The sequence below is a fragment of the Gouania willdenowi genome, chromosome 7 (assembly GCF_900634775.1).
Source record: "Gouania willdenowi chromosome 7, fGouWil2.1, whole genome shotgun sequence".
Taxonomy (NCBI): Eukaryota; Metazoa; Chordata; class Actinopteri; order Blenniiformes; family Gobiesocidae; genus Gouania; species Gouania willdenowi.
In genome coordinates this window covers 19,508,709-19,536,676 of record NC_041050.1, presented here as the reverse complement: position 1 = coordinate 19,536,676, position 27,968 = coordinate 19,508,709, and the positions used below count along the sequence as shown (strand labels likewise).

General features: G+C 36.2%; 2 protein-coding genes across 4 annotated transcripts; both read right to left on the bottom strand.

The window, feature by feature from the left end:
- Window positions 1-107: 107 nt before the first annotated feature.
- Window positions 108-7,504, bottom strand: trappc6b (trafficking protein particle complex subunit 6B). Of its 2 annotated transcripts, XM_028453206.1 has the most exons (6): window positions 7,301-7,504; window positions 6,111-6,178; window positions 4,000-4,117; window positions 2,649-2,732; window positions 1,958-2,051; window positions 108-328 (listed from the first exon to the last, which is right to left on the bottom strand). In XM_028453206.1, exons 1-6 carry the CDS (start codon window positions 7,379-7,381, stop codon window positions 297-299), a joined length of 477 nt encoding a protein of 158 aa, XP_028309007.1. In that variant the 5' UTR covers window positions 7,382-7,504; the 3' UTR covers window positions 108-296. The 2 variants fall into 2 exon arrangements, with proteins under 2 accessions (XP_028309007.1, XP_028309008.1); XM_028453207.1 differs by lacking the exon at window positions 2,649-2,732.
- A 3,663-nt stretch (window positions 7,505-11,167) lies between these two features.
- foxp3b (forkhead box P3b) lies at window positions 11,168-26,119 on the bottom strand. 2 transcript variants are annotated; one of them, XM_028453469.1, is made up of 11 exons: window positions 26,021-26,119; window positions 16,509-16,648; window positions 16,145-16,217; window positions 15,885-16,038; window positions 14,600-14,687; window positions 14,360-14,428; window positions 14,183-14,276; window positions 13,204-13,280; window positions 12,526-12,627; window positions 12,260-12,400; window positions 11,168-11,715 (listed from the first exon to the last, which is right to left on the bottom strand). In XM_028453469.1, exons 2-10 carry the CDS (start codon window positions 16,644-16,646, stop codon window positions 12,299-12,301), a joined length of 897 nt encoding a protein of 298 aa, XP_028309270.1. In that variant the 5' UTR covers window positions 16,647-16,648; window positions 26,021-26,119; the 3' UTR covers window positions 11,168-11,715; window positions 12,260-12,298. The 2 variants fall into 2 exon arrangements, with proteins under 2 accessions (XP_028309270.1, XP_028309269.1); XM_028453468.1 differs by having other exon boundaries at window positions 12,260-12,381.
- Window positions 26,120-27,968: the final 1,849 nt, after the last annotated feature.

Below are 27,968 nucleotides of genomic sequence, written 5' to 3'. Positions count from 1 at the left end.
ACAAACTTACCAAAAAGCTTGAATACAAAAATGGTTCAATAATATCCATAATTTGGATTCACATTTTAAAACAAAGTTTTTACCTGTGTACAAATACTAACAAAGTGTACAGAGAAGACAGTTGTTTAATATTTATGTTTCTGCCACAATAGACATCAAATCATTACATACATTTCTCTGTTACGTCAACTTTAGTGTATAATTAGAGGAAACCATGGCAGTCTCTCAGACACCCACACATTTACAATGAACTGAGGCAGATGAACGACATTTGCTGAGGTACAGTGAAGGTCACTTTATATTTTCTGGATCATGACCTGGAATTTACCTGAAAATATAAACAGAAGCAAAACAAAAGCACACATTAGTAATCAAGACAATCATAGTTATCTCGGCTAGGAAATCACTCAAAGCAATTGTAACTGTTTAGGTTAATATTAATATATATAATTTTTTTATCTGCTCTGTGATTTAGCTGGTGAGTAACTCTACAAACATGGCTCATTTCTAATTGATTTTAACAGCACACTTAGGGGTGGGTTCACAAAAGGTTTAGGGGCATTAACACGTGTGCAAACGTCCCTCCACATGCTAATAAGGGGTACAAACCCCAGGGAATCAGGACTGTTCAGTGCGTCACAATCCATATGCAGCGTTTCCCTCTGATGAATATCTAATGTAGGCGGATCTTATAAAGGGCACAAAAAATGGGAGGGGGAAATACAAATAAATGAATGCAGTGGGCGCAATACAATTCATCAAATTTGGAACTATTTGAGGTGACTGTTTTCTCAGTTTTCTGCGCCAAAAATAGTACGACCCACATTCAGGTGCAAACTCACACAGAGATTATGGCTGCAGTGAATGTTACTTGACACAATACACAGCGGAGATGAAAAAAGGCTCCAGTTCTAGTATAAGAAAATAATTTAAATGACAATACAGTTCTGAGCTTCTCCACTCTTCCTCCACAATCTGGGACCTTGATTTCCAAATGATATGCAACATTTACTTTTAAAATCCACGTTGCTTGAAGTCTAGTGTAAAGTTTCCGCAGTCTGTGATATGGTATTTGGGCTGCCATATCATCTGCTGGTGTCGGTCCACTGTGTTTTCTGAAGTCCACAGTCAATGCAGCCATCTGCCAGGAAATTTTAGAGCACTTCATGCTTCCTTCTGCTGACAAGCTTTATGGCTGATTTCATTTTCCAGCAGGACTTGGCACCTGCCCACGCTGTCAAAGGTACTAAAAGCTGGTTCAATGACCATGGTGTTACTGAGCTTGGTGGCCAGGAAACTGGCCTCACCTGAACCCCATAGAGAATATATGGGGTTATTGTCAAGAGGAAGGTGAGAGACACCAGACCCAACCATACAGATGATCCAAAGGCTGCTATCAAAGCAACCTGGGCTTCCATTATGCCTCAATGCCACGTCGCATTGATGCAGTAATTCATGCAATAGGAGGCCCAACCAAGTATTGAGTGCATAGAAATGCACAGACTTTTCAGAAGCCTTACATTTTTGTTTAAATTATCCTTTTGTTTTATTGATCTTATGTAATATTCTTATTTTTCGAGAGACTGAATTTTAAGTTTTCATTATCTGTAAGCCATAATCATCAAAATTTCAAGAAATAAAGGCTTGAAATATTTCACATTATGTGTCATGAGCCAATATCATATCTGGGTTTGACTTTCTGAAATAAGTGACGAAAAATATTAAACTTTTTCATGATATTTTAATTTTTTTAGACGTAGCTGCAGACTAGCATTGCATCCTACAACCTTCTGAGTGTACATCTGAAGAAGGACTTAACCAAGGACCCATAAGACATAAAACACAGAGATAAAACACAAATAAAATGCAGGAATCAAGATGATTCTATTCTAAAATGTTCTGAAAATCCTATATTATAAACATTTTCTGGCTCAGAGATCAAGACAATGGCTCTTACATGCTGGCATTATGGACACCTCAGCAGTTACAATACTCTTCACTCCTAGGTTGGACAGCGCTCCCCTCACCAGACCGCAGGTAAAGGCCAGATACTGTGACGAATAGAAACAGTAGAGTTTGTGATTAGAAACACTGTTGCACAATTACAGATGACACAACCAGTCGTTTGTTCTCTTATGTAAGGGAATAGTCCAATAAAAAGAGTAAAAGAGCACAGAAGCATGATGGAGATATCTGTCATAGTAAGGGAAATGCAACAGTCATGGAAATGATCAGAAATAAATAGAACCAATTAGCTCCTCATCATGACACGTTCCTGGGTGGAACACATTATACAGTCAGTAAACGTGTGTTCTGAAAGTTCAGGTAATAAGATGCAAAATGGGCAAGTGTGAGTATTTCAGTTAGTTTAATAATGGTCAAAAAGGAATGCTGAGATGCAGAATAATGGGAGTGAGATACCATTAAAGATCCATCTGAGCTAAAGCAGATAGTCACTGAAAAAGGGCAGCTTTGTGCAATGAAACATGCATTCTTTTGGATCACGTGAATGGCAAAGTGTGTGTGTGCTAGGAAACAATACAAGGATGCATTAAGATGCACTTGTGCAAGTGGAAGAAAGGGCTTAATGTGTAATGTACTTCAATAAGTCTCATAATTTTGTGTGAACAGATGAGGCTTGAAAGCACCTTTGGAGCCTGATCCAGGTACTGTTTACCAGCTGAAAGGTGACTCAGTAACTGGAACTTGCTGTCCTGCAGGACATAAATGCCCTGAAACACACAACAAATCAGCAGCAGATCTTAACACTCATCAAAAGAAACAGGAACTGATGAAAAAATGAGGAGCAGAGGAACATTTAATGTTTGGGAGTTGCACATAAAAACAATGTCAGAAATGTTACTGCTTTAAAATCATGAAATTATGTAAATGGGAGTAGTGTCTAAACAGGATCTAGACATATATGCACAACCTATGATTGTTTCTCTGGGTTTGTTTGCTTGAGAATGGAAATGTCTGAGGTATATTCTGTTTTACGCACTAAGCCAGTCAGATCAGGCTCCTGCACTCAATGGCCCATTTTGAGCAGCACAGCCAACACGATGCACTGAGAGTTGTGTAATTATTCAAGGTGTGGTCAGAAGGTGTGTTCACTGAGGACAGAGGTGGGTACCTTTGTGCTCAGGATTGCACCCACCTCATTTAGCTGGATCAAACTTTGTCATCATTCAGGGCTGTGGTTAGTAAGATACACATGCCTGAGAGGAGAGTGCATCTGAGGACACTGGGAACACCAGGGTTGGGGTCAATTACATTTTTCAGTTACAATTATGTTTTAAATTGCCCATATTCAATTACAATTACAGTGAACAGCATTTTTTCCAATTAAAATGAAATTACAATTTATTTATTTTTATCCTCAGAAAGTCCATAACAATTATTTTTCTCAATTACTAATGTTCAATTACAATGAATCAGAATTACTGAGCCTGAAATAAATAACTTAATAAAAGTTAACCTTCCTCTTGTGTTAGCATCTCTCATGATAACGGGTCCAAAATCAGCTGTAAAATACACTAAAAACAAATATATATCAGCTAATTTATTTCCTATCTATTAGTTACCGAGTTAATTTTTTTAATGGTAAAATGTGGAACAGCTTGATATGAACTGTTAACTACATACGTGTAAAAATGTAACATGGTTCTGCAGTTTTGCATTAAATTTGCAATTTTTATAAAACTTTTATGGCAATTACAATTGCAAAGTCAATTATCTAGACTCGTTTACAATTTAATTACGATTATGATCGCAAAGTTTGTTTTCAGATCCCTTATCATAGTGCACGCTAACGTCCTAACCTACCAACTAAACTGTGCTGCAAAATCTCTAAACCACACCTGATTTTTAGGGACACGCCTCACAGTGCAGGGAGACATAATAGGGTCCAATGACTGTGGATGATTCTCATCAGGATGGATAGGATACCCCTACAGGGAGATCAGACTGAAGGAAAACAACACAGAAAATCGGTGCTACCTGATGATTGGTGCGTAGATTGTCGATCTGCTTCTTAAACAAACAGGTCCAAAAGTCCTTACAGATGAATTTCATTACATCCAACTCATCTTTAAACCGCGATGTCTCTTTAGTTAATCTGCAGAAGAAGGAAAATAACTTTTATTATCATATCGTTATCATAACTCCATATACACCAGAATAATGGAGACTGTCTTCCATGTGAGGCACAAAAGGAGACAATTTTAACAATTGACTGAGGCTAGTAATACAGGCCCTTTCCAAAAAATTAGAATATCAAGGAAACGTTGTTTAATTTCCATAATTCCATTTAAAAAGTTAAACTTTCATAGATTATAGATTAATGATTTCAAGTATTTATTTGTTTATTTTTACATAATTTGGGCGTTCAGCTCATAAAACCCACAAAAACAGGAATTCCAAAAATTTAAATACTGTGAAGAAATCACCATTTACTTCTCAGTTTTTGCAGGAAAAAAAGAGGAGAAGAAGGACTGGACTGTTGGCCAGTGGTCCATGGTCCTGATGACACATGGAAGTGTTTTAAAGCATTAAAATGTTGTCAGAGTGAGTGGAATGCAGCATGCAGGGTTTGAACTAGCAACCCAGCAATAAATCTCATAAATGATAATCAATATTGTGATTATTATCAATTAATCCAACCCGACCTAGACTAAATTACATTGATCCTGAACCAAAGTGAGAAAAAAAATGTTTATTGACCATTTAAACAATTAGGTTACTTTTTATATAAAGTATATTTTATAAAAATATGTATTACAATAGATAAAATTATCTCAGACTACAATCTTTGCATATGTAAATTTTTTTTCAATATGCCCTGTACCTTTTTTAAATTTATTTTAATTTGAATTTATTTTGGCAGTCTTCAGAAAAACAAAAACAGAACGGACAACAGTCAAATGTCTAATTCTTCAGCCGAAAGGATGTAGGTTGAAGCAAAGCTTATACATACCTGCCCCATCACAACAAAACAAGGTTCTCTAGATAATAGGGATGTAACGATTAATCGTAAGGCAGTTAAAAATTGATTCATAGGTATCACGATTGACATCGATACTTTGAAAATTGAATCGCAGTACTTTTTTTAAACAGCAGAGGGCTTGTCCAGCTGCGTACCGGCGGGTGGAATCTGCTACTATTTTCTTTCTGGCCGCCTTCTACTCTTAAACATTATAAAAAATGATTCCTTACCCCTTTAGTACCGAAAGAATATTTGTAATATTACGTGAATATCTGCAAAAGTCACGTTTTTCTATTAGCTCTGTTTGCTAGCATAGCATCTCTTCTTCAGTGCTAGGTTAGCTGCATGCCAACCGACCACTGGGTTACCAGCGCCCTCTGCTGGTCCAAACAAATATCTGCCGTAAATCAGTGCAATGACTTTTTTTTTTTTTTTAAAGTCCAATTGTTAAGGCACAAAATACATTTTCAGTTGCACTTTTAAAAAGAAAAAGAACTATTATGCAGTTTTGCATTGTTTACTATAGAACCAGAATTTAAATTAATAAGCTTCTTCTTCATTTGTATTATTCCTTTATTTATTTCATTCAAGATTTATTTGTAGTTAAATTGCATTGTTTTGAATGGTTTATCAAAGGATTCTTTTGACAATTAAAAATAAAAGGAAAATAATACAGTAAAATAAAGGAATATTTTTCAGTCATCATTTGACGACAGTCCCATTTTGTAAAATAAATCGTGAGAGAATCGTATCGTGAACCCAGTATCGAGAATCGAATCGTATCGGGAGTTGAGTGAATCGTTACATCCCTACTAGATAATATCACACACTCACTAATTTTACAATATACATTCAATATATATTCTGCACAAGTTTTATATATACAATTTATACATGCACATCAAACATGTATACATACGAACACACATGTACACACATGTACACAAATGTACGTGACATGTGCATAATATTAATATTATACTATTTCATATCTATGACACAAATTTCATCAAAACAAATAAATCAACTTCAAATACTGTACAAACATAAAATGATCAGTAGACCGTAGATGACTTTTCTCTAACAGTAGTTAGGTCGTGTATGTGAGCAGTAATTGGTACATTACCTCTCTATCAGTCCTTGGCCAACTCTGAAGCCCATGCTCTCCACCTTGGTGATGTTCCGCCCAGTCTCCTGAACAAAACCACAGGAATCAAAATCGTATAAATAACACTGACAGTAGTATCCACGGTAACATGAACAGTGAGATCATAAAGTGCAAGAGTAACATTGACAGAAAATTGGAGTGATGCTGATGACACACAACCACACACTGATCCAATATTTATAATTAGCTTTTATTGTTTGATATTTTTCCCCCTCACATTTTATAAAGAAAGTGTCTAGATATGCGTGCCAGGATGGCCGAGTGGTCTGAGGCGCCACATTCAAGGATTCTTTGTTCCGCTAATGTAGGTTTGAATCCCACATATGACAAATAATTTTTTCATTTTAACATTTAACACGCATAACTACATATACATATCTGACAAAAATAAACATTTTAGGGTATTTTCTGATTTAGGGTTAGGTTTAGAATTAAGGTAAGGGCAAAAATTAAAGGGTTAGTGGGGTAGCTAAAAATAAATATGAGCTAAAATAAAACTGACGGAACTTTAAGTTACGTGGTGCACCTATCACGTGACCTAAACTGGCCAATGATGGGCGCAGCATATGCATAGAGTGGCCGGCTATGGATACAAACGTATCCATAGCCATGGCCTTTTATATAAGGGTACACAGCCCATAAGTACATCTATCACTGAACAGTGGCCTATATTTAGATTATTTGAAAAACCTCAGTGCAGTATCAGATTATGAAAGATTGTTTTGGAAGACAGAAAATAAAGACAAATTATAACGAGTAACAGTACGAAAATGCCAGGAGAGCACAATACGTTTGTCTTATTTATTATTTCTTGGTATTGTCAAACTGGTAAGCGTTTGTGCGTTGATTGTTTTTTCGCAAGTTTTAATTATTTAATAATTTTACTTGTGTTTAATAGATCCATCATCGGAGTGGCTATCTGTACGTAGCCGTACGGACAACCCCTGGTTCTATTTGGGTTAGTTAGACTATAACGTAGTTTAAGAATCTACGTATTAATAGCAAGCAGAAGTACTGGCCAATGAGGGGCGCTCACGTGACCTACACTGGCCAATGAGGGGCGCTACGTACGATACGGCTCCGTACGGATAGCCACTACCTTTATGATTCATGGAAGTGGCTACAGATATGAAAACACAGGAACTCACCGCGTCCCCGCTGTCAGACGCACCGAACACGTACTGAATCACTTCACTGTGAAGAAACTGGAAAGGAGCTTCATCTGCCATTCTGCTTCTCCTTTCTCCAGCTGCTTTAATCAAACATTCTCAGTAAAGCTCAGTGTATTCTCTCGCAGACACATTCAGACCATGTAAACAAACGCTGCTACTTCCTTCTTTTTCATTCAGAGAGGAAGAAGCTGCTGAAGCAGCAGTGATCATACATGTATGTCGCCCCCTGCCGGCTCGGGTGATACCTTGCTACACGGCCATGCTGAAGTTGCCATCAAAGACTACAAATATTCATAGGTGTATTAAGTACTTATATAAAATATATAAATATACTAGCGAGTAAAAATACAGGTACCATAACTGAAAATGACATTGATAAATGTTAAATTCACTCAATGGAAAATTATTTCAGTGAAAGCCACAAAGAAGCTAATATTAAATGTACTCACCTACCTAAAGTATTTTGTGAAAAAATATACTTAAAGCAGCATAGGGCAGGATTTGAGAAAAAACAAACTATCATTTTAAGTTTTTTTTTAATGCCAATGGGTGATTAAACACTCCAAACCAAAGCGAATGAGTAAACACATATTTCTACCTATTGCCTTGAAAAGATTGTGTGATACATTTTGTACAGTTACGTTGATGGTGACGTCAAATGACGCTGATACGCGTTCTCGATGACTTGGAGAGGCGTCCCAATACCGGAAATAAAAAAGAAGAAAGTGTCTATTTGTACGGTTGTCATACGGACAACCCCCGGTGCTATTGGTATGGTTACGTATCGTCTTAAGGTTAGGGTTAGTGTTTGGTTAAAACCCATTATCGAAACATTTTTTTAGGGTTAGGGTTAGGGTTAGGGTTAGGGTTAGGTTTAGTCTTAGTCACGTGACCTAAACTAGCCAAATAGAGACGCTGCGTATGGATATTGATACGTCAACCATACGGATAGCCACTGCCAAGAAATAATGAGGAGAAGACGGCTTGGAGACTGAAAGTAGACAAGCACAGTGGACTAAACTACTGTTTGGTTCCACAGATGAATGCAGAGTGTGGTTCCGGACCGCATTTTCTCGTCCGACACCGACCTAATAGTGAAAACTTAATTTTTTTCCCCTCAAAGAAATGACATATTTACATTTGTTTTAGTGGTAAGCACCGATTTTATTAACAAACAACTGTTAATGTCAACCTCAGTTAAGCGCACGTGTATCATGTGAAAATGAAACACAAACAAGAGACAATCAAGAGACCCATCTGATCTATTTGCATAATCCACGAATCAAAGATAAGGATAATCCATGTTGTCGTGCAGTCAAAGGAATGTTTCAATAATGTATTCCTTTATAATTGACCTCTGCTCCATTGTCCTTGCCCCAGGAATCACAGCTGTCACTGTACATTGTTCAGGGCTCCATCAGCTGTGGCTGCTACTGCACTCACTGCGCGCAAACGACACTATGTGACCGAACCTGACCACCAGTTCTAAATATCTGTCCGAACGCAACCCGTACGGTACAGTCGGGTCTCGTCAGGGTTTTGGTCGGGTATCCATCCTCTATCCACAGTATCAGTTGTGCTCCGGTGATGAACAAACAGTTGATGGCTTGGCTGATGGCTGCAGTTACACTAACCACCGTGGTGTCACTATGGAGTCTAATTATCCAGGTCCTGCCCTATGTATGTATTAAAAGTAAATGTTAACCACAAACTACAGTTTATTTTACAAAACATACTTACAAAAACTTGAGAGCAGGCAGCATGAGGTGGAGGTGGCTGGTCTTCTTCTGATCAAACACGAGCAGTATAGGGTGGAGATGCCTTTAGCCTTTGTTTTCTCAACGTTCGTTTGCTTCAGAAATGTTATCTCCATTGTCATCATGTCGACTCCATCAGTGAAGTGTTTGTGTGTGTAAACATCTACTGAGTGCCCTCAAAAATGATCCAATCACAGTAAACCTATTGTATGCAATTATTTAACCTGAGCTCATACAACCAGTATGGAGGATGACCTTAGAGTGCAGTTGATTTGTTCACATTTGTAGCGCTTTTGTGTTTACAGGCCGGTTATTGGTAATGTCAGTGTTTTAGCTCTCCTCTCTCTTTATCGGTACCGCTGTTTACTTTTTTTGGCCTCGATACATCGCCATTTTCCTTGTCTCCCGCCTCCAAACAGGCTGAATGACATCGTTCGCAGAACCTGTGCACGCTTGTTCCATATCAGAATCAGAATCAGAATCAGAAAGATTTTATTTATCAAGTACAGTTTACAACAGCACAAGGAATTTGACTTGGTAGTTGGTGCAAAGAACAAAAAACAAAAAAACATATCGGAAAGAACGTAGGGAACTCTGTCGTCATCCAGTTCTTTTGTGTTCTTTGTGGGGGAGGCGGGACCGCACCCTTCTCTCCTCGAGAAAGGTGCCATGGGTCTGGTGTCACCCTGTGGCATAATGCAGCATTTCTGCCCAAGGTCTAGTCAGAAACTTATTGTAATGAACCTATCATAGCGGGAAAAACCTGTCTCCAAATATTCAGTAAGACTTCAAACAGCTGAGGTAGGGTTGGGGGCAAATATAACTGTAATTGTATTTGAAAAAATATTTTACTGTTGTAATAATAATTGAGTTCAGATAATTTACTTTGTAATTGTAATTGTTATGGGAATTCTAGAAAAACTGTCAGTGCCAAGGCATGAAAATGGGAAAAATGAAGAATGTATTTTTTTTTTTCTGAGATAGGGCTTTCATAAGACCCTAAAAACTAGTTTAAATATAATGAACACACTTAGACTGAGGTGAAAATGCTGTAAAACTCTCAGTATTTTATACCATCATATATCATGGTATAAAATATATGAATACTTAAACATAATTCAAGGTTTTTATTATTCATATATTGCCACTCTAAATTTCATTGATAAAATTTGTGTTGTAAATATGAAATAGTACAATATTATTATGTACAAATCATATACATTCATGTGTATGTACAGTATGTATGTGTGTACTGTGTTTATGTATGTATATATGTTTGTTGAGTGTATAAACTGTATATATAAAACTTGTGAAGAATGTATATTGAATGTATGTTGTGAAAGTTTTCATATTTTTGTGTGTGATATTATGTAGAGAACCTTGTTTTGTTTTGTTGTGATGGGTATATAAGCTTTGCTTCAACCTACACCCTTTTGGTGGATGAATTGGACAATTAAGTGTTTGTTCTGTACTTTTTGTTTGTTTGTGAAGACCGCCAAAATAAAATTCAAATCCAAAATGTATATGAAATGAGAAAAATGTGAAAAGCATCCAAATTTCAGAGCGTGCCCATACCTGTCTGTCACTGCTTGATCTCCTCAGACCTTGGAAGCTAAGCAAGGATGGGCCTGGTTAGTTGTGATTATTTGAATTTTAACTTCAGTAATTGAGAACGTAATTGTATTTGACATTCAGGGGTAAAAAAATATAATTGTAATCAGGGCCCGAGCACTGAAGGTGGTGCAAAGGAGTGTAAAGGTTGGTGAAGGACCCATGTTGTCTTTAGGGAAGGAACCCTGACTGGAACGTCAGGGTTTTAGCACGTAAGCTATTGGTTCTGTGGACTTGAAAATGTCCATTTGATGTGTCATGCTGTTCTTTAAGGCTATTGGTAGTATATTATAGTTTTGATTAATTGTCTACGTTTTATCCAGATTTCCCATTTTCCCAGAAAGTAAAGAAACTAATTAACCTTCAGTGGAACAGTCCAAATTGTTCTGATCTACAAATCATCATAACTTACAGAATTTTCAACCCAAATTCACAAGTTTCACACTTTTAAAACTATTTTAACGCATTTGTAGAGTTTTTTTTTTTTTTCTACCTATTTAAACTTGTTTTTTTTTTTTTATTTTTTTTATTTTTACGATTCTTCTGCATCCATCTTGGGGAATACTTAGTGCATTATAAGCAGTAATTTACAGGTTGTAAGTAGGTTTACATAACATTTCCACATTTTTGAAATATGTTGGATTAACTTCTATTGTTGAGATTTGTTATGGTAACATTTAAATTAAAACAGAGCTTGAGTAAATTAGGGAAGATGTACAGAGGTTGTGTGGAATAATACAGAAGACCCCCAATAAACACCAGTATTAAAACAGAACAGTGATAAAAGTTACATTCATTATTTGCTTTGTTATACTGTATTTGAGGAAAGTCCCCAAACAGCCGTCAACTCAACGATTGTCTTCATCTAACAAAGTCTACAATGTATAATTTATGATGAATGTATAGATTTATCTTTATGGTGATTTTAGCTGAATTTGAATGTTTCCAACTTTGAGAAGATGTGAATCCATGCCTGCTGTTCATGGCTCCTCAGAACAGCAGGGAGAAAAGGACGTGAGTCCCCTGAAAACACAAGAGATGTGATTTAGTATAATGATCAGGTTTGGTTTACAAAGAGTCGCTTACTGAATCTGAAAGGATACAAAGACATGCTTTAATCCTTCATCAACACATACTAATTAAAGTCACAGGTGATGGAGTCTAAATACGGATGGTAAAAAAAAAATATATATATATTATTGACAATTATTAAACAATTTTTAAAGTAAAAAAAAGAAGATTATTTACATTTTTCAGATTGTAATACAAACCAGGCCAGTCCCCCTAATTTGGATCTTTCATTAATTACACTCTACAATAGTGAAGTGCTGAGATATGTTACTAATTTAGCAGCTGATTGATGTTAAATGGAAGATTCATATTCAGCAATGGTCGAAAATAGAACCGATAATCAAAAATCGGTTTGCAATTAAATCAAAACTTCTATAATTGGAATCGATTTGGGAAACTGAGGATGTTGAAAGTCTGCTTGTCCTTGGATTAAACAACAAATCCATGTTGAACCAAGAAGTGCATGACATCCCAGCTTTATTTATGTGTTTTTTACCTTGAATACTTCTGTCCCTTCCTCCTCTGATATTCCCTGTCATCCACCGTCCACACTGCTCCCTTCGCCCCCTCCACTCGGACAAAGCATTTGTGAAGGCTGAGGTTGTGACGCACTGCATTCTGAGCAGAGATCAAAAAACTGCTGCTTGAATGTAAAATATGTAGAGGTTTCCATTGCACAGAGAAATATAAACAAAATAAACACATATACAGTGGATTCACTCTAACGCACAGCAGAACACTAAAGAACCAAGTTGTACTTACCTTCCATGTTGCAGTGTTGTGTCTGAAGTAGAAGAACATGGTAGTGAACCACTTATAGATCTCACTCAGAGTGCGCTGTCCGTCTGAAGTCTCCAGAATGGACTGGAAACAAAGAAAACATTTTATTTAGTTACAACAGGCCCACAGCAGAGTTGTATATTCTCTGTGGTGTGGGTGGGGTGACACTGGAAGTTCATGGTTTCCCCAAAAAAAACTTTTTACCCCATTATTCATAAACATGTATGTTCCTTGAAGTACATTGTCACCGGTCATAATAAACCCACTGATGACTTACATGTTGTCCCAGTAAAACAGTTAAGCCAAGTCCCCAAACAGTCTTCTGTATTGTACACATGTATATCGAATGTGGAGAAACACACGATAAGGAGAACATGCAAAATGTTTGAATATGACTAAACAAGATTCTAGCTCTGGTGATGTAAAATTATTTATTTTTTTAATTTATATTTATATGTCAATAATCCCCCCCCCCCCCCCCAAACTATCTGTCTGTCTGTCATAATATATTTTTTAATTAAATCAGATAAAAACCAAGCTTTGAATGTGATTCATATGTAGAAATATATAAAATTGGTGTTTTGAATTAAATTAATGGTCAAACAAACTTTATTTCATGACCCCAAATTTAATTGTGAATGAAGTTGAACAAACACTCACCCATCGTATCAATTGAGCATAGGTGTACGGGGGCCTTATGTTGTGGTATTTATAGCTTTCAGTGTTGGAGATCATATCTGTAACACAGCAGTTACATAGACTAGTACAGTGGTTCTCAATTCTACTTTGGCTCAAGTACCCTCTTCCTCTTATTTCTGAATCCAAGTACCCCCTATTTAAAAACACTCCTAGAGCATAATGATGGAATGAACGAGTGATAACACATATTTGAAAGCATCTCATTTTTAAAATAAGTGGAAAGAAACAGTATTTAGAGCAGTGGTTCCCAACCATTTTTGGATTGTGACCCCATTTTGATATCAAGAATTTCTGGCGACCCCAAAGACATTTTTTTCCTATAATTATTTTTTGATCATGAGCTAAGATTATTTTTTGTTTTGTTTTTGGTTTTTTTTTATTGCATCTTAGTTTAATGAGATACAGGTATTTAAGATTGTGTGTTGTCTTAATAAAAACTATTAAAAAAAAAAAAAAAACTACAGGCGAACCCACACAGGGCCCCAACTCAAACTCTACCCAAAGGTAGAAAAACACTGATTTTTATTTATTTCTTTAGTTTTCATCATTTTTGGTCATCTCACACGTAGGGTGGGACCAAGAATGACATTTATTTGTTCATTTTCCACTCTCTCTCTCTCTCTCTCTCTCTCTCTCTCTCATACCCCCATTTGAGAAGACTGACTAGTACATAGACTAGTGTCTGGTCATCCATGTCATAAGAGGGCTGTGGGTAGCAATATGTGTACAGTATAGCATAGTGCAAATATTTGAATTGTGTGCTGAAGACATTTGTCCATTCCATTGCTTATGCTGTAGCTTATGCAAAGAAATATAACTCAGACTCATTATCACAGAGTAATAAATAATCTAACGGAAAAAATTTGACTACGAGAAAGAGCATTAATGTGGAAAAACGTCAAAACACAGACAGACAAAGTGAGCAAACATAAACTCTTACCTGGCGGGTAATGAGAAAATCCATCTGCTCTGCATAAATGAAAGGACTCTTCCTCAGGTTTAACAGCCTGATGTTCCTCCAGCTGACGTCGAGGCTTCGAACAAGGAGGGAAGGTACAAACATAAATATTTGTCTTTAATAATTTAATTCTCAAATAACCAACAGAACAATATTTACCCAGTCAGATGATTGCTGCTTTGTGAGGTGAAGTTGCATCAAAAACAGTTTCTGTTTTTCCCGAAAGAGCTGAAAAAGAAAAAAAAAAAAAAAAGACCCATAGTAACACAAAGTAGTTTTAATATTTTCATCATTATCTGTATGTCATAATCATCAAAATTATAAGAAAAAAAGCTTATACATTATATATAATCACATAAACTAATGTTACTCTAAGCTGTAAAATTATTCAGTCACTACCTGACTCTCCATGTGTCGAACAATCTCTTGTTGGATCCTCCACTGAGCAATGCTGCAGTCATCCCACCCACTGTCAGTATGAACATACCTAAGACACCAAAATATATCATTGATTATGAAATGACCAATAGTAACAACCAAGAAGGTGAGGTATTAGATTATTTATCAAGGTGCAGGAAACATTCTTTAAAAATGTTTGTCCATTGTTGAGCAGAGGTGGCAAGTAGAATACAATAGAATAGAATAGAATAGAATAGAATAGAATAGAATAGAGTAGAGTAGAATAGAATAGAATAAAGTTTATTGCCACATGCACATGCCAAAATAGAACAGGTACAATGGAATTCTTGTGCATGTCCCAGAATCAGATTAAATTAACAAATACAAACAACAATAATCAGCAGACTAACAAAGTACAAATACTTTGTTACTGTACTTAAATAGGTTTTTTGGTATCTGTACTTTACTTTTTTTGGCGACTTTTCACTTTTACTTCTTACTTTTTTAAACAAATATATACTTTCTACTCTTTACATTTAAGAGAAAAAAGGGGCTCGTAACTTTAAGACCTTCGAAGAAGGAAGAAAAGATGCAAACTAACAACCCCAGAGCTGGAGGAGAAGCATGAAACATTTTGTTTTACAAATTTATCAATCTATAATAAGCGCTAAATTCTGCAGGTGTTCATAAAGGTTAACAGATTTAAGTTATTTACATGTACGGTAGTTAAGTTCTTAAAAATGTTGAAGCTGCTCTGGGTTTAATTGAGCATTTGCACTTTTTTTTCCTTTTTTTTTGACACATTTTATTTACAAATTGTATTTATTACCAGTGCTAAATTCTCCAGGTGTTCAAAGGTAACAGATTCAACTTGTCTCCATGTACCAGTATTCTACAAGTTCTTAAAAAACTAAAATATACGGAATTTGTCTATTATTGAGGGGACATTTGTTTTCCTTTTTAGTTTTTTACTTAAGTACATTTAGTAGCATGTACTTTTTTTTAAACTTTTACTCAAGTAAGGGAGTAACTTATACTTTTACTTTTACCAGAGTCAATTTTCATTCAAGTATCTATACTTTTACTTGAGTTCTGAAGAGTAGTACTTTTGCCATTTCTGAATTTGAGTAATAGCATATCACACAGCACATCCTCAACATTTATGAGGAGCACAGAGAACTCGTAATCCTGTTGAAGAAGCCAGTTTCAGTTGATTTGAGCCTTGTGTGATGATGAGGTATTATTCTATTCAGTTTGAATTTGTCCTCCACTCTGAGAATATTACCTGTCATGGAGTCTGGAATTCTTCAACACCTCTTTCTGACGCTCATTGCTCAGTTGTAGGCAGTGATGTTTAATACTGGGAGTAAAGCTGGAATGTGGGGATAAGTGATGAACATCTGTGTTTTTCTTGTGGGTCAAGATGGAGGCACAACATTCTTGAAACAAGGAGACGAAGGGCATGTTAAAGTGAGCATACCGTAAACGTACTGGACTCTAACTAAAATACAAAGTCATCTGTGAAGCGTTGAGCACTGAGCATACCTGGTTGGCTTTTGGAGACTACATGCAGCACTGATGGTCTTAGAAGTTTCTGTTCTTTTGTATCACTTGATGACTAGAAGAAAGAGTCAGTGTAAGAAGTCATCACATACATTCGTAAAGTTTGTCTGTCTACAGACCATCACAGGAAGTCACATTCACTGTTTGGGAATGCTAATCAAGAGCTTACATCTGACCTAACAGTTGGAAATTAGGTTTGATATAATAATATTCCTCTGATGCTGCGACACAATACGGTAACACAAAGTATTTTCCAAGAAAGATCAATCTGTGTGACCTTTTCTCCTCCACTATAATGTCATGGCTACAGTGCAGCAGAGTATCATTGCATCGCTGTGTAGCACACCTGACTCTGAGGAACAGACAGAAGCATCCTGCTTCCAGTCTGAACAGGAGGTGGGCGCAGCTCGTGCTGCTGCGTGATGTCATCGCTCTGTGGCTGAGCTTGGAGCTGTCCGCGTCGTCTTACACGGTCATCAGACATTTCTGTAGGAACGAGGAACACAAGTATTTACCCAGCTCTGTGACCCCTCTTTTGTGTTATTTACCTTTCTTCTGCTCCATACTCCACAGATTGAGACGCAATATTATTTCAATTTTTTTTATTAGAACTACTTTATACTTTTTCATAGTTTAAGATACAGCATTCACTGTATATGACTGTTGAATTAAATCAAGAGTGATTGACCCTTGGTCTCCCAGGACCCAGTTAACACCACTCCATCTGGTGCAGTCAAGCCTCCGACTTGTTCATTGTTATTAGTTGTTCATTGTTATCCGATATCGGATATCGATCCGATATTAGCCTGAAAACGAGAATCGGATATTGGATTCAAATTTTCCGATTGTTCTTTCTGTAATTTTTTTCAATTAATTTTTTATTTATTTTATTCAATTGTAGAATCAGGGCCGGCCCGTGGCATAGGCAGTATAGGCAAATGCTAGGGGCGCCGGCCATCATAGGGGGCACAAAATTGGAGAAAAAAAAAAAAGTGTTTTTTTTTTTTATTTTTACATTTTTTATTGTATATTTTTTTATATTAATTAAACAATGAAAGCGCTGGTATTATTAGCAAACTAAACTTGGTAGTATTATTCATATTTAGTTAGTCTTGTTTTAATGCAAATTGTCTAAACAACCAAACGAATGATCTGGAGCCCAGGGAAGAAAAAAATGGAAAAAATAGGAGGAAAATGTGGAAAAGCCAGAGGTAAGTCAGTGTTTGAAGATCCATGACAATTTATTAGTCCACGATAGTCAAACAAGCTAGCAGAGCGACCATGCTAAGGCATGTTAGCAGCTCGTGCCAAACAGAAACAGATGAAATACTAGCTTAACAAAAACATTGATTGGCACCAGCGGTCTATTAATTTATTACATTGTAGTTTAATGTAATTTTAAGAGAACTATGTATTATTACATGCAAGGAGTGATGTCACAGTTTGTGTTTTATGCAGCGGGTCTTATTTATTTAATCTATATATATATATATGTGTATAAATGACTTGACTTGATGTATAGATAAGTAAACATATTACAGATGCATAAATTATTAAGAAGAAAGTTAATATTTCTAATTTAGCCGAGACCTTTTTACTTTAAATAAAACTATATTGTATATGTAAACTTGTGTTTTATTAGTATTCTGTGTCAATCTACTTCATAAATAATAAATCATTTTCATCTGCTTTGTGCTACATCTTAAATTTGTACAGCTTTTTTTTCTATTCTTAAATATCTAAATATTTATTCATTTCTAATCACAACATGCATATCCTATGACTTGGTTTGATTGATAGACTAACTAGTGGGTTCACATTCTTTTTTTTCCCCTTCAGATTCACTGAGATGACTTCGCTGGCAAAAATGCCACTAGAATAAACCAGTAAGGCTGGACTAAAGGATGAATGAATGGAGCTTTTTTTATTTAGCTTGTGTTGGTTAAAGCTTCTTTATAAAGCACCACCAGAAAATGACACTATTTAATATTAAATAGTTTCCCTGTGCAGTACCTCTGTGAACTGCAATTGTTTAAGTTGATGTGTGTTCATTACTGCAATTTCAGTATTTTATGTATATATATAAATATAAACTGGAAGTTTTGCATCTTTTCACAAAATGTGAATGTCAATAGTGAAACATTTTAGTCAAAAGTATTTAAATTAAAAAGAATACTTGATGAGCCAACCCAGCACTATCTATCTATCTTTTATTTGTATCTTTGTTTTTGTGCAATGCCTTACTCTAATAATATTAATCATTTGTATTCTGAACGTGTTACTAAGATATTTAAATTGGCTTTTATTTACTTGTTTGTGTTCTTTTATATGTGTTCTGATAATAATAATATAACAATGATGTAAATAGCAATTACTTGGTTAAAAAAAAAAAAATGGCATATAAGGGGGCGCCAAAAGGAAATCTCGCCTAGGGCGCCAGAGAGGCTAGGGTTAGCACTGTGTAGAATACTGTAGAGATTATGTTGAAGGTCAAAATGTATGTAACCAGTTGATTAATAATAAATGGGTCAGCTTTTCTCATACCTACTGTTGCTGACTATTGTTCTTTGTTTGCGTACCATTCCACATTACAAAATAAGTAGTAATTATTTTTTTATTAAAGAAAAGAGAAGAAGTAAAATAATAATAATAAAATAAATAAATATATGTGTGATTCATGCTGATATCTGATCAAAATTGCCAGTTCAAGCCTCACCTGGGCCATCACTGTGGGATGTTGAGCACGTCCCTTAACCCCGAACTGCTCCCCAGGCGCCGCAAAATGGCTGCCCACTGCTCCTCAGGGATGGGTTAAATGCAGAGGACAAATTCCATGTATGTAATAACATTACATGGCCAATTAAAGGCGAAAGCCCCCGATTTCATTTAATATTGGTATCGGCCGATACGCAAGGCTGTAATATTGGTATCATATCGGAAATTTAGAAGTTGTATCGGGACATCCCTAGTTATTTGGTTTACTAGCTGCCTAATATAATATATTTCTTTATATAACAGGTTCAACTTTGTTTCTCGGTTGAGCTATGTTAAAAGTTAAAAGAGAGTTTTCCGTAAGTGAGCACGATTGCTTTATAGCTAATCTTTTATAAATTCAAACCTTGTTGTGTCACGGCTCAAACTTTCAGTACACACTTTTCATGTTCTCTTTGGAGCTTTGTAGTACATGGCCACGGAAAATTAAGGAATGGAGCACACCTGAGTGAAAAACAGGATGGAACCTATGCACTGGCTGCGTTCAAATATTCCCTCCTATCTCCTTTCCTATCACTGTTCCTTGACCCCCGTAAGTGTTTAAGTGACGGCCATGATAAAGAGGGTTCAAATTCTCTTAAAGCTAAAGAAAGGAGGCTCAATGCTACCTTTATAACCTATTTTAGCCCAGGAAACACTGATGCCTCCTTTACCAAAGGAGACCAGTTCTGGAACAACATTCTTTGGACCTCTACTAGAATGATGGCAAGAAAAAAGTATGGAGAAGGCATGGTACAGCTCATGATCCAAAGCATACGATACCACATCATCTGTAAAACATGGCGGAGGCAGTGTGATGACTTGGGCATATATGCTAGTGGACTGGGTCACTAGTGTTTATTGATGACGTGACACAGGACAGAAACAGTCGGATGAATTCTGAGGTGTTCAGAGACGTACTGTCGGCTCAAATCCAGCCAAATTGATTGGGGGACGTTTCATAATACAGATGGACAATGACCCAAACATACAGCCAAAGCAACCGAGAACTATCAGGTTCTGTTGTTTAGCCTCAGGTGTTCTCTTTCAGTTATTCTGTGTGAGTCTGGCCTCCTGTGTTTAACTCTTGTCTGTGTTTCAGGTATTCCTGCTTGTGGCTCCACCCCCCAGCGAAGTCTGTGTGCTTGGTTGGTGACTGATTCTCTCCCTCATGTTTCCACCCAGGTGTGGCCCGTTCCCAATCAGCTTCCCTCACTATTTAGCTGAGTGCTTGGACACAGTGTGGCTGCTGGATCATTGTTAATGTTATTGTCACTGTCTACCCTCCTCATGTCCTGCTGTGTTTTGTTCCCTGATTTCCTCGTGCTGCCATTTTGGGTTTTTGTTGGAGAAATAAACATGGACTGGTTCCAAGAACGCTATGCATGCATTCTGCCTCCATCTCTCTCCATCCAACTTTATTTAAGCAAAGAAGCGGAATATTCTTGAATGGCCAAATCAGTCACCTGATCTCAACCCAGTTGAGCATGCATTTTACCTTTTAAAGACTAAACTTCAGAAAGAAAGGCCCACAAACAAACAGCAACTGAAAGCTGTTGCAGTAAAGGCCTGCAGAGAATTACAAAAGAGGAAACCCAGCGTGATGTTCATGACTTCATGACTTCAGGCAGTCATTGGCAACAAAGGGTTTTCAACCTAGTATTAGAAATTAACATTTTATCTTCAGTTATTTAATTTGTACAATTACTTTTGAGCCCCTGAAAAAATGAGTTTGTGTTTAAATGCTTTAGTTCCTCAGATTTTCATGCAATGTTTTTGTTCAACCCACTGAACTAAAGCTGCAAGTCTGCACTTCAACTGCTGTTTAAGTTGTTTAATTTAAAATTCATTTTAGTACTGTACAGAAACAAAATTAGGAAAAAAAAATGTCTTTATATTTATGGACCTAACTGTAGATCTTCTTTAGATGGACTGATCTACATGATTTGTCAGCTGCTGGAGGCTGCCTGCATCTCCTTATAGCGCCGCCTGATGAATTCATTCATCCATTCACTCATAGATACTGACAGCCTCAGCAAAAGTACATGCTGGGCTGCTATAAACAAAGTGGCGAGGGCCCTGTAAAATAATATAGGGTATATAAAATACAAATAAGTCCACGTTATGTTGTGGGCTTACTGATTTGTTTACTAAATGTGTAGCATGTCCCTTTCACAGGGTTCACTAGAAACACGTCTGTGTTGTAATAAAATGAAACTGATTTATCAGAGTGTGTCCATTTATTGTTTGATGAATTGTTACTGTATAACCTCACAAAATTACGCAGTAGCATTGTTGGTATTTTGCTGTGGCGATGGATTTGCTTTAGAACTGAATTATGGGTTTTGATTCTTCATATTCTTAAGAATTGTTCCTCAAAAGTGACATAAGTCTCTCTGCAGGGTTTTGCTGTGCTTGCAATTAATCAGATGCTGCAAACTCTACCTCTTTTATGTGAGCGTGCACGCATCCTGGTTGGAAACCCCTGGCTTAAGTTAACGTGTTGATAACCATCTATAGTAGTTTTTTTTTTCAATAAGAAACTGCTTCGGTTGGTTGTAAGTAATGTATATATTGTGTCCATGTCTGTGTGTATACTACTGTATGTCCATGTCTGTATCTTTTATTGTTCTTTCTTAAACTACGGATGGAAAGTAGCTCTTGGCTAAATCTGTCATGTTTACAAAAAGTGTTTTACTGGTGTTCATTAATGTGCACTGTACTCTCCAAATAAACAAATAAAGTAAAGTAAAGTACCAGCTTTATGCATTTGCAAATGTTTTGTTACCATGAAGGTTTACCCTGGTAAGAAGTTAACTAGCATCATAGTACAGAACATACAGACTTAAACTCGGTTTGTGAGATAAGCTTTATAGTGCAAGCACTGTGATTAAATACCCCATTTTGTACTTTGTTGTTGTTTTTAACATTTGTTAAATAAATGTGGATATTCCTTTAGTGTTACTCCTTCCTGCAGCTGTGGTCTCTGCGACAGGGTCCAAACACGCCACACCCTGACAAATTCTTTATTTTATTTAAATAATTTCAGCTTTTTGAGAGATCTAGCATAAATGTGCAGATCACATAAACTCCCTAACCCTAACCATCTTTTTCTGCCCTTTTTTAGCCTCGTGTAAAACCCTCTTTGAGGGAAATGGGGAAGTGTGCATGTTCACAATGCAGCACACATTAGAAACACATAAGCAAACCCACAACAACAGGAATTCAGTAAAACGTCAGAGCACCACACGATTGTGGCTTTTCATCATCGTATCACATTCTACCTCTTCTTTCTCGAGCTGATCTCAGTGATAAGAAACTGTCGGAGTCTGTTTGTAACCACCAAGTGAGTGGATTTGAAAATGCACTTCCTGTTCAGATTTTACAGTCTACTATATTTCAGGATGGAAACGGCACAATATTACAGTTGAGTATTGCACTTCGCAGTCACAAAGGGACATAACTTCACAGCATAATGTATTGTTAATCATGTATCACAAAGCTGTGCTGTCCTCCATGCTTTTCTTGGTTGGCTTGACCAGCTTTAAGTATTTTTGTTCATTCAAATTGAAGGACATTTACTGAGACTTGACTGTATCACATGAGAAATGTAACATTCCATTGTTCCTTTGTGTTGCTTTGGGTGGTTGCTGTATCGACACCCTGATTTACATGATGGTAAGCTAAAGGGCAAGTGTGAACATCAGCCAGCCAATCACCAGCAACATGCTGGGGTTTGGAGCTGAAAACCCCAAGAAGTAATCTGTACTGCTTGTAGTTGGTATTGAGGCTTCTTAGAACCTGCGAATAGAACCGTTCCCGATGGTTTCATCATTAGGGATACTTGGCCTAGAATCTCTCCCCCCCCCCCCATTTTGAGAGGTGCCAACAAACAAGCTTGCAACACACTCGACTCAGGTGAAAAAAATGCCATGTCTTATGAATATAGACTGGGATTAGATCCCCCAGAAAGGTTGAAGTATGAAAAGAAGCTGCTCAGTTTGGAGTGTTGTCCTGATCAACTATATACAAGTATCTGGTCGAGACTCCTGGTGTGTTCACAAAAGAGAAAATGCGAATGTACAAAAGTCTTGAGGCATACATCTTTTTTGAGGTAAGACTAAAAGCCATGGCTATTTTTACTTCATTCACTGCCATTGACGCATATATAAGTAATTTCAAATTGAGTTTCGTTGATGTTGACTGTTCTCAAAGCTTGTGCCCATTTTGATCGTTTTTCTGACTCTGTTGGGAACAAGAAAAACAATACCTTCTCGCCTTGCAGGGAGTGGTTGCCGCATCCAAAAGCAGCACACCTTTTAGGCATGGGAAGCATTCTACGGGGGCTCAAAAAGGTAGTGAAATGTGAGAGCTCGTGTAGCTTTCAATAGTAGTAACTATGTAGTTGTTGGCACCCCTCAAAATGGCGAGGAGAGTTACTGGGTCAAATGTCCCGGATGTGTGACGTCATGCATCAAGCTGATCATCAAAGAACTGGGAAGGTAGAGGTAATGAAAACCCTACAAAAGAATGGATGCATATACTAGAAGCATGTTCACGTGAAGTGATGCCATGATCAGCCATCACTTTCATGTTCATTATCTTGATAGAAGTTCAAATAACTTCATCTAAAGTTTCCTCATATAAGAAAGTTGAATAATACCAGAGCCCTTGGATTTATTAGAAGAAAAATCAAGGAACAAAAGAGGAAGAAACCAACAACAACAAAAACAAAACAACAAAAAATACATTTTCAGATTTTCCTTTAACACAAAATTGTCAGACCTCAAATTTAAATTAATTTGGACATAGTGGAAGAGGAACTCATGATTTGAATATTACTTTGATGCAGATAAAACATGATGAGTTTCATTGCCGTGTTAATTTATGCGGTCAGGTATGAGAAACAGAAAGGCCTTCCAACGCCTCAGCTTTGTGTCACAGTTTGATTATTACATATAGGTTTGGCTTCCACACAGATATTTCTGATTCAACACTTGAATGTGTTTCAGCCTGGTATTATATATTTGGCAAATAATTACTTTTATGATCATTTGACATCACAAAGCACATGACTAGCCCATAACTAGAAAGTGAAGAAGGTCCCATTAAATGTAAAGAATATTGAATTAAAGAACTAATGACAGTCAAAGTCATAACTTAATGTAGGCTACATATGGAAAAAAACAACTCTCTCCACTGGAACACAATAACTGGTGCTACACTGCAGAAATTTCAGTAATTAACAATATATACGTATGTTAATTATAAATATGTTTATAGTGAATAATCCTATAAACAGAAAACAACAAGTTTTAAATTAAGCCAAACCATCTTATTCTGTCAGGTTTTAATTTGGCTCCATAGGGTTTGTGTTATATTTATTTTATTGTTTTAAGTTGATTTATATCAAATGGATCCTCAACCCAAATGACAAAGAAAGCTCAATTCAAAGATGTTATTATATGAAAACATTACTTGTATGAATAGGTGATTTAGAAGCTGCAGATGCAGAAAAACATTTCAAACCAGGGTTAGGGTCAATTACATTTTTCATTTAGTTACAGTTCATCTTCAATTATCCATGTTCAATTACAGCTCAATTATAATTACAGTGACCAGAATTTTTTCCAATTAGAGTTAAAGTTAAAATGATTATGTTTCCCCTGAAAGTCAATTACAATTACATTCTAAATTACAAAAGTTTAAATTCAATTAATCACATTTTTTTTAAATGAATAACCCCATAAAACTTATCCTTCCTCTTTCTGTCAGCATCTCTTATGATAACGAATCAGTTTTGACTCATGTCTTAAATCAGTAAAATACACTAAAAATATTGTCTATCAACCAATTTGTTTTTCATCTCTTTTTACCGTGTTAGGCTTCCTTATCCATGAAAATATTGGTAGCCTTTTTTCAGTCAGTGTACCCCGTGATTTAATTTTTTTTAATGGTAAAATGCGCCTCAAAAGAAATGACTTGTGGGAAAAGTTGATATGGAAAATAATTTAATAATTGTTAACTACGTATGTGTAAGCCGTAGAACTGTAAATATGGTTCCTCAGGTTTAAATTGTAAATGACTTTTTTTTTTTGGAATTTATATGCCAATTACAATAACAAAGTAAGTGATCTGAACTCAATTACAAAGGAAATATGATTACAAGAGCAACAGAATTTTTTTTTAATCAATTACGCGATCACAATTATAATCCTCCGGCAGAAATACGTGGACAAGTGAAATGACAAATGTGCTTTGATTTTGTAAAATTGAAAAGGGTCCTGCATGTTGACATTTCTGTAGTTCTTAGATATTTTTTCAACTTCTACAGTTTTGAATTATGAGCACTGCAACATGTTTACAAACTGCTTCTTTGAAATAGACTTAAATATTACTATAAACAAATAAAAGTCGACTTTCAGTAACGCTGAACGCACACCATGAGAGTGAGGACTTTCCGTTGCTTCATTTTCGGGCTTCAAGTATCGCATTAAAAACAAAACAAGCAACAATAATTTTACACTAAATTTAGCATAATGCGATTATACTTAGGAATTATGATGTGATGTATTTGTATATAAACATCATGTATGTCAACCAAAAGAAATGAAAAGAAATTGCTAAAGAGATGATTAAACTATAAAATTCTTATATGACATGTACCCTTTCAGCCTTTTGCTTGTAATTTTACCACCATAGCAATCCAAAACATAAAAATAAGACTTTTATTTAAAATGCAGGTAAAAAAAAACCAACACGTGTATTTTGATTCTCAGAGCACATAATATTCAGATCAATAAAAATAGTATTCTTTTTTAAAGAGGTTGTTAAGTAATGTGTGAAAACAAGAAACACCAAAGCAATGTACAGTATAAGCTAAAAAAACTACACATTTGAGCAAGAGACTATCATCTTATCATATTAAAATCTACAAGTTCTCCAAACACAAAACTTATCTTATCAAGAGTGATAGTTTTCTATATTGTAACAAGTATATTTAAAGGAAATCCAACATTAACAATATCATTATATTCTGTTAGTATAGATAATTGTGAAGTTAAATGATTAAAAGTTTTGACATAAATCAGTCAATGTTATGCTCACCGAACTCAGAGCGTCCTGACACAGTCTTCCTTTTCTCAGGTTTGTTAAGAGAGATGCTTTGAGGTAATTCAGAGAAGAAACTTTTTCACAGGAAATATGGTTTTCTGCAACTAAAATGTCAACAAGTACCATAGGTAGAGGGAGCAAAATATCAAAGAGAAGGAAACACCGTAAAAAGCCAGCAATAGAAAATAATAATGTTTTTTTTTTTTTTTTTTTTCAGAAGCACAACATTTGTGTAAACCTGGAGTTGTTTTACCATCAGTCCACCCATCCATTATTTTACCCAAATCAACTTTGGGATATTTTCCTTATTTTTTTTTTCCATAAAAAAAGCATGTTCATAATTAGTGCATGAGCCTAACAGTACCGGTAGATTGTCCCTCAAAAAGAAATAAATTCTGGTTTGGATGTCTCTAGTTTGAATAAAACATATATCTTGAATGAATGCATGAAAACCATGTATCATTTTTACAGCAACATAAATATGATGGACACAGTTTTCCCACACTGCAGAAAAGCTCTGACTGCGATCCATGATTCCACAACATGCCCCCGCAATGAGCTGATAAATGCTGACAAGGTGCAGGGGGACATAAGTACAGTAAATTATGTCCTTGTGTGTGTGTGCGTCTGTGTGTGTGTGTGTGTGTGTGTGTGAATCAGACTGAAAACCATATTGACAATATGTCAGTGATTCACTCCTTGCTTCACGTGGGGGCTGGACGGGGAAGGCTTACTCAGCTGGTTCAGTCAATGGTGGGGCCGTGTATTTCTCTCATTGCAGATTGAATTCCAGCAGTTTACGTGATAACTAAGCAGAACCTCGAACTACACTCAGGTCCATTATCATTAAACACAGACATAATAATCAGCATTACGGCTCTAAATGCTGCCACAATTCATCGTGCTCAATTCACGTGTATTTGCATCCTAATCCAGGGAACAGTGTTGGTATTACAACAGATTTGGCAGGAGTAGTTTTCCACTTACAATTCAGGTGCTGTAAGAGATTCAGGTTATTTATACATCATTATATACCTTGTCTTTTTTTGTTGTTTGGCCTCAGCTGATGGATCATACTGTCAGGGGCTCAGTTCTGATCCACATTCTGATTCTGAAGCTGAGTTGATTCATCTCAGCAAAGCAGCATCTAGACCAGGGGTTCTCATCTGGTTTCACCCTGGGACCCACATATTACCACGGTCATTAAGGTGCAAACCACTTTTTTTTTTTTTTTTTTTTTTTTAGAATTCAACCAACCAAATTTAGTTTTTCAAAAACAGCTGTTGAAAACACACAAATGTAATTTTTTTTCAACATAAATCTATATATTTTCTTGTGCAACATGCATTTCACAGCGAGCCTGTCAAACGGAAAGTTTCTTTCAAAGTATTTATTGATTTTTGACCAGCTGTCTGACCCACTTTTGGGTCCCGACCCACCAGTTGAGACTCACTGATGTAGACATGTTTTTGAGTGTCTGGAGATCTTTTGTTGTATTGAGTGAAGGAGGAAATGTGTCGACATAAGGATAATTACATGAGAGGGAGTAATTTAAAAATAACACTTGTGATTTGATTGAAACAGTTTTATTGAGATGTAAATATTGTATTTAATTTGAGCCCTGGGGTCACTCTGTGGTGTCGTGCTGAGCATTGCTGCTTCTCAAAGCAGGGATCGTGTCTCTGTCAAGCCCTGCGATATACTGGTGTCCTAACCAGGGAAGTTTGAGCTGCTTTACCCCCCATGTCTACTGGGATAGGCTCCAGCATCCCCTGTACAAAATAAGCAGGTATAGATGACGAGACAAGAGACGGATTTAGTTATGCGTAAAAAATTGTGAAATTATGGGTCTATTCATAGGTAAATAACAGTAATAGAATATATGATAATACCCAATAATTTCTTTGTACTTTGTTCAATGACAATAAAATGATTCTATTCT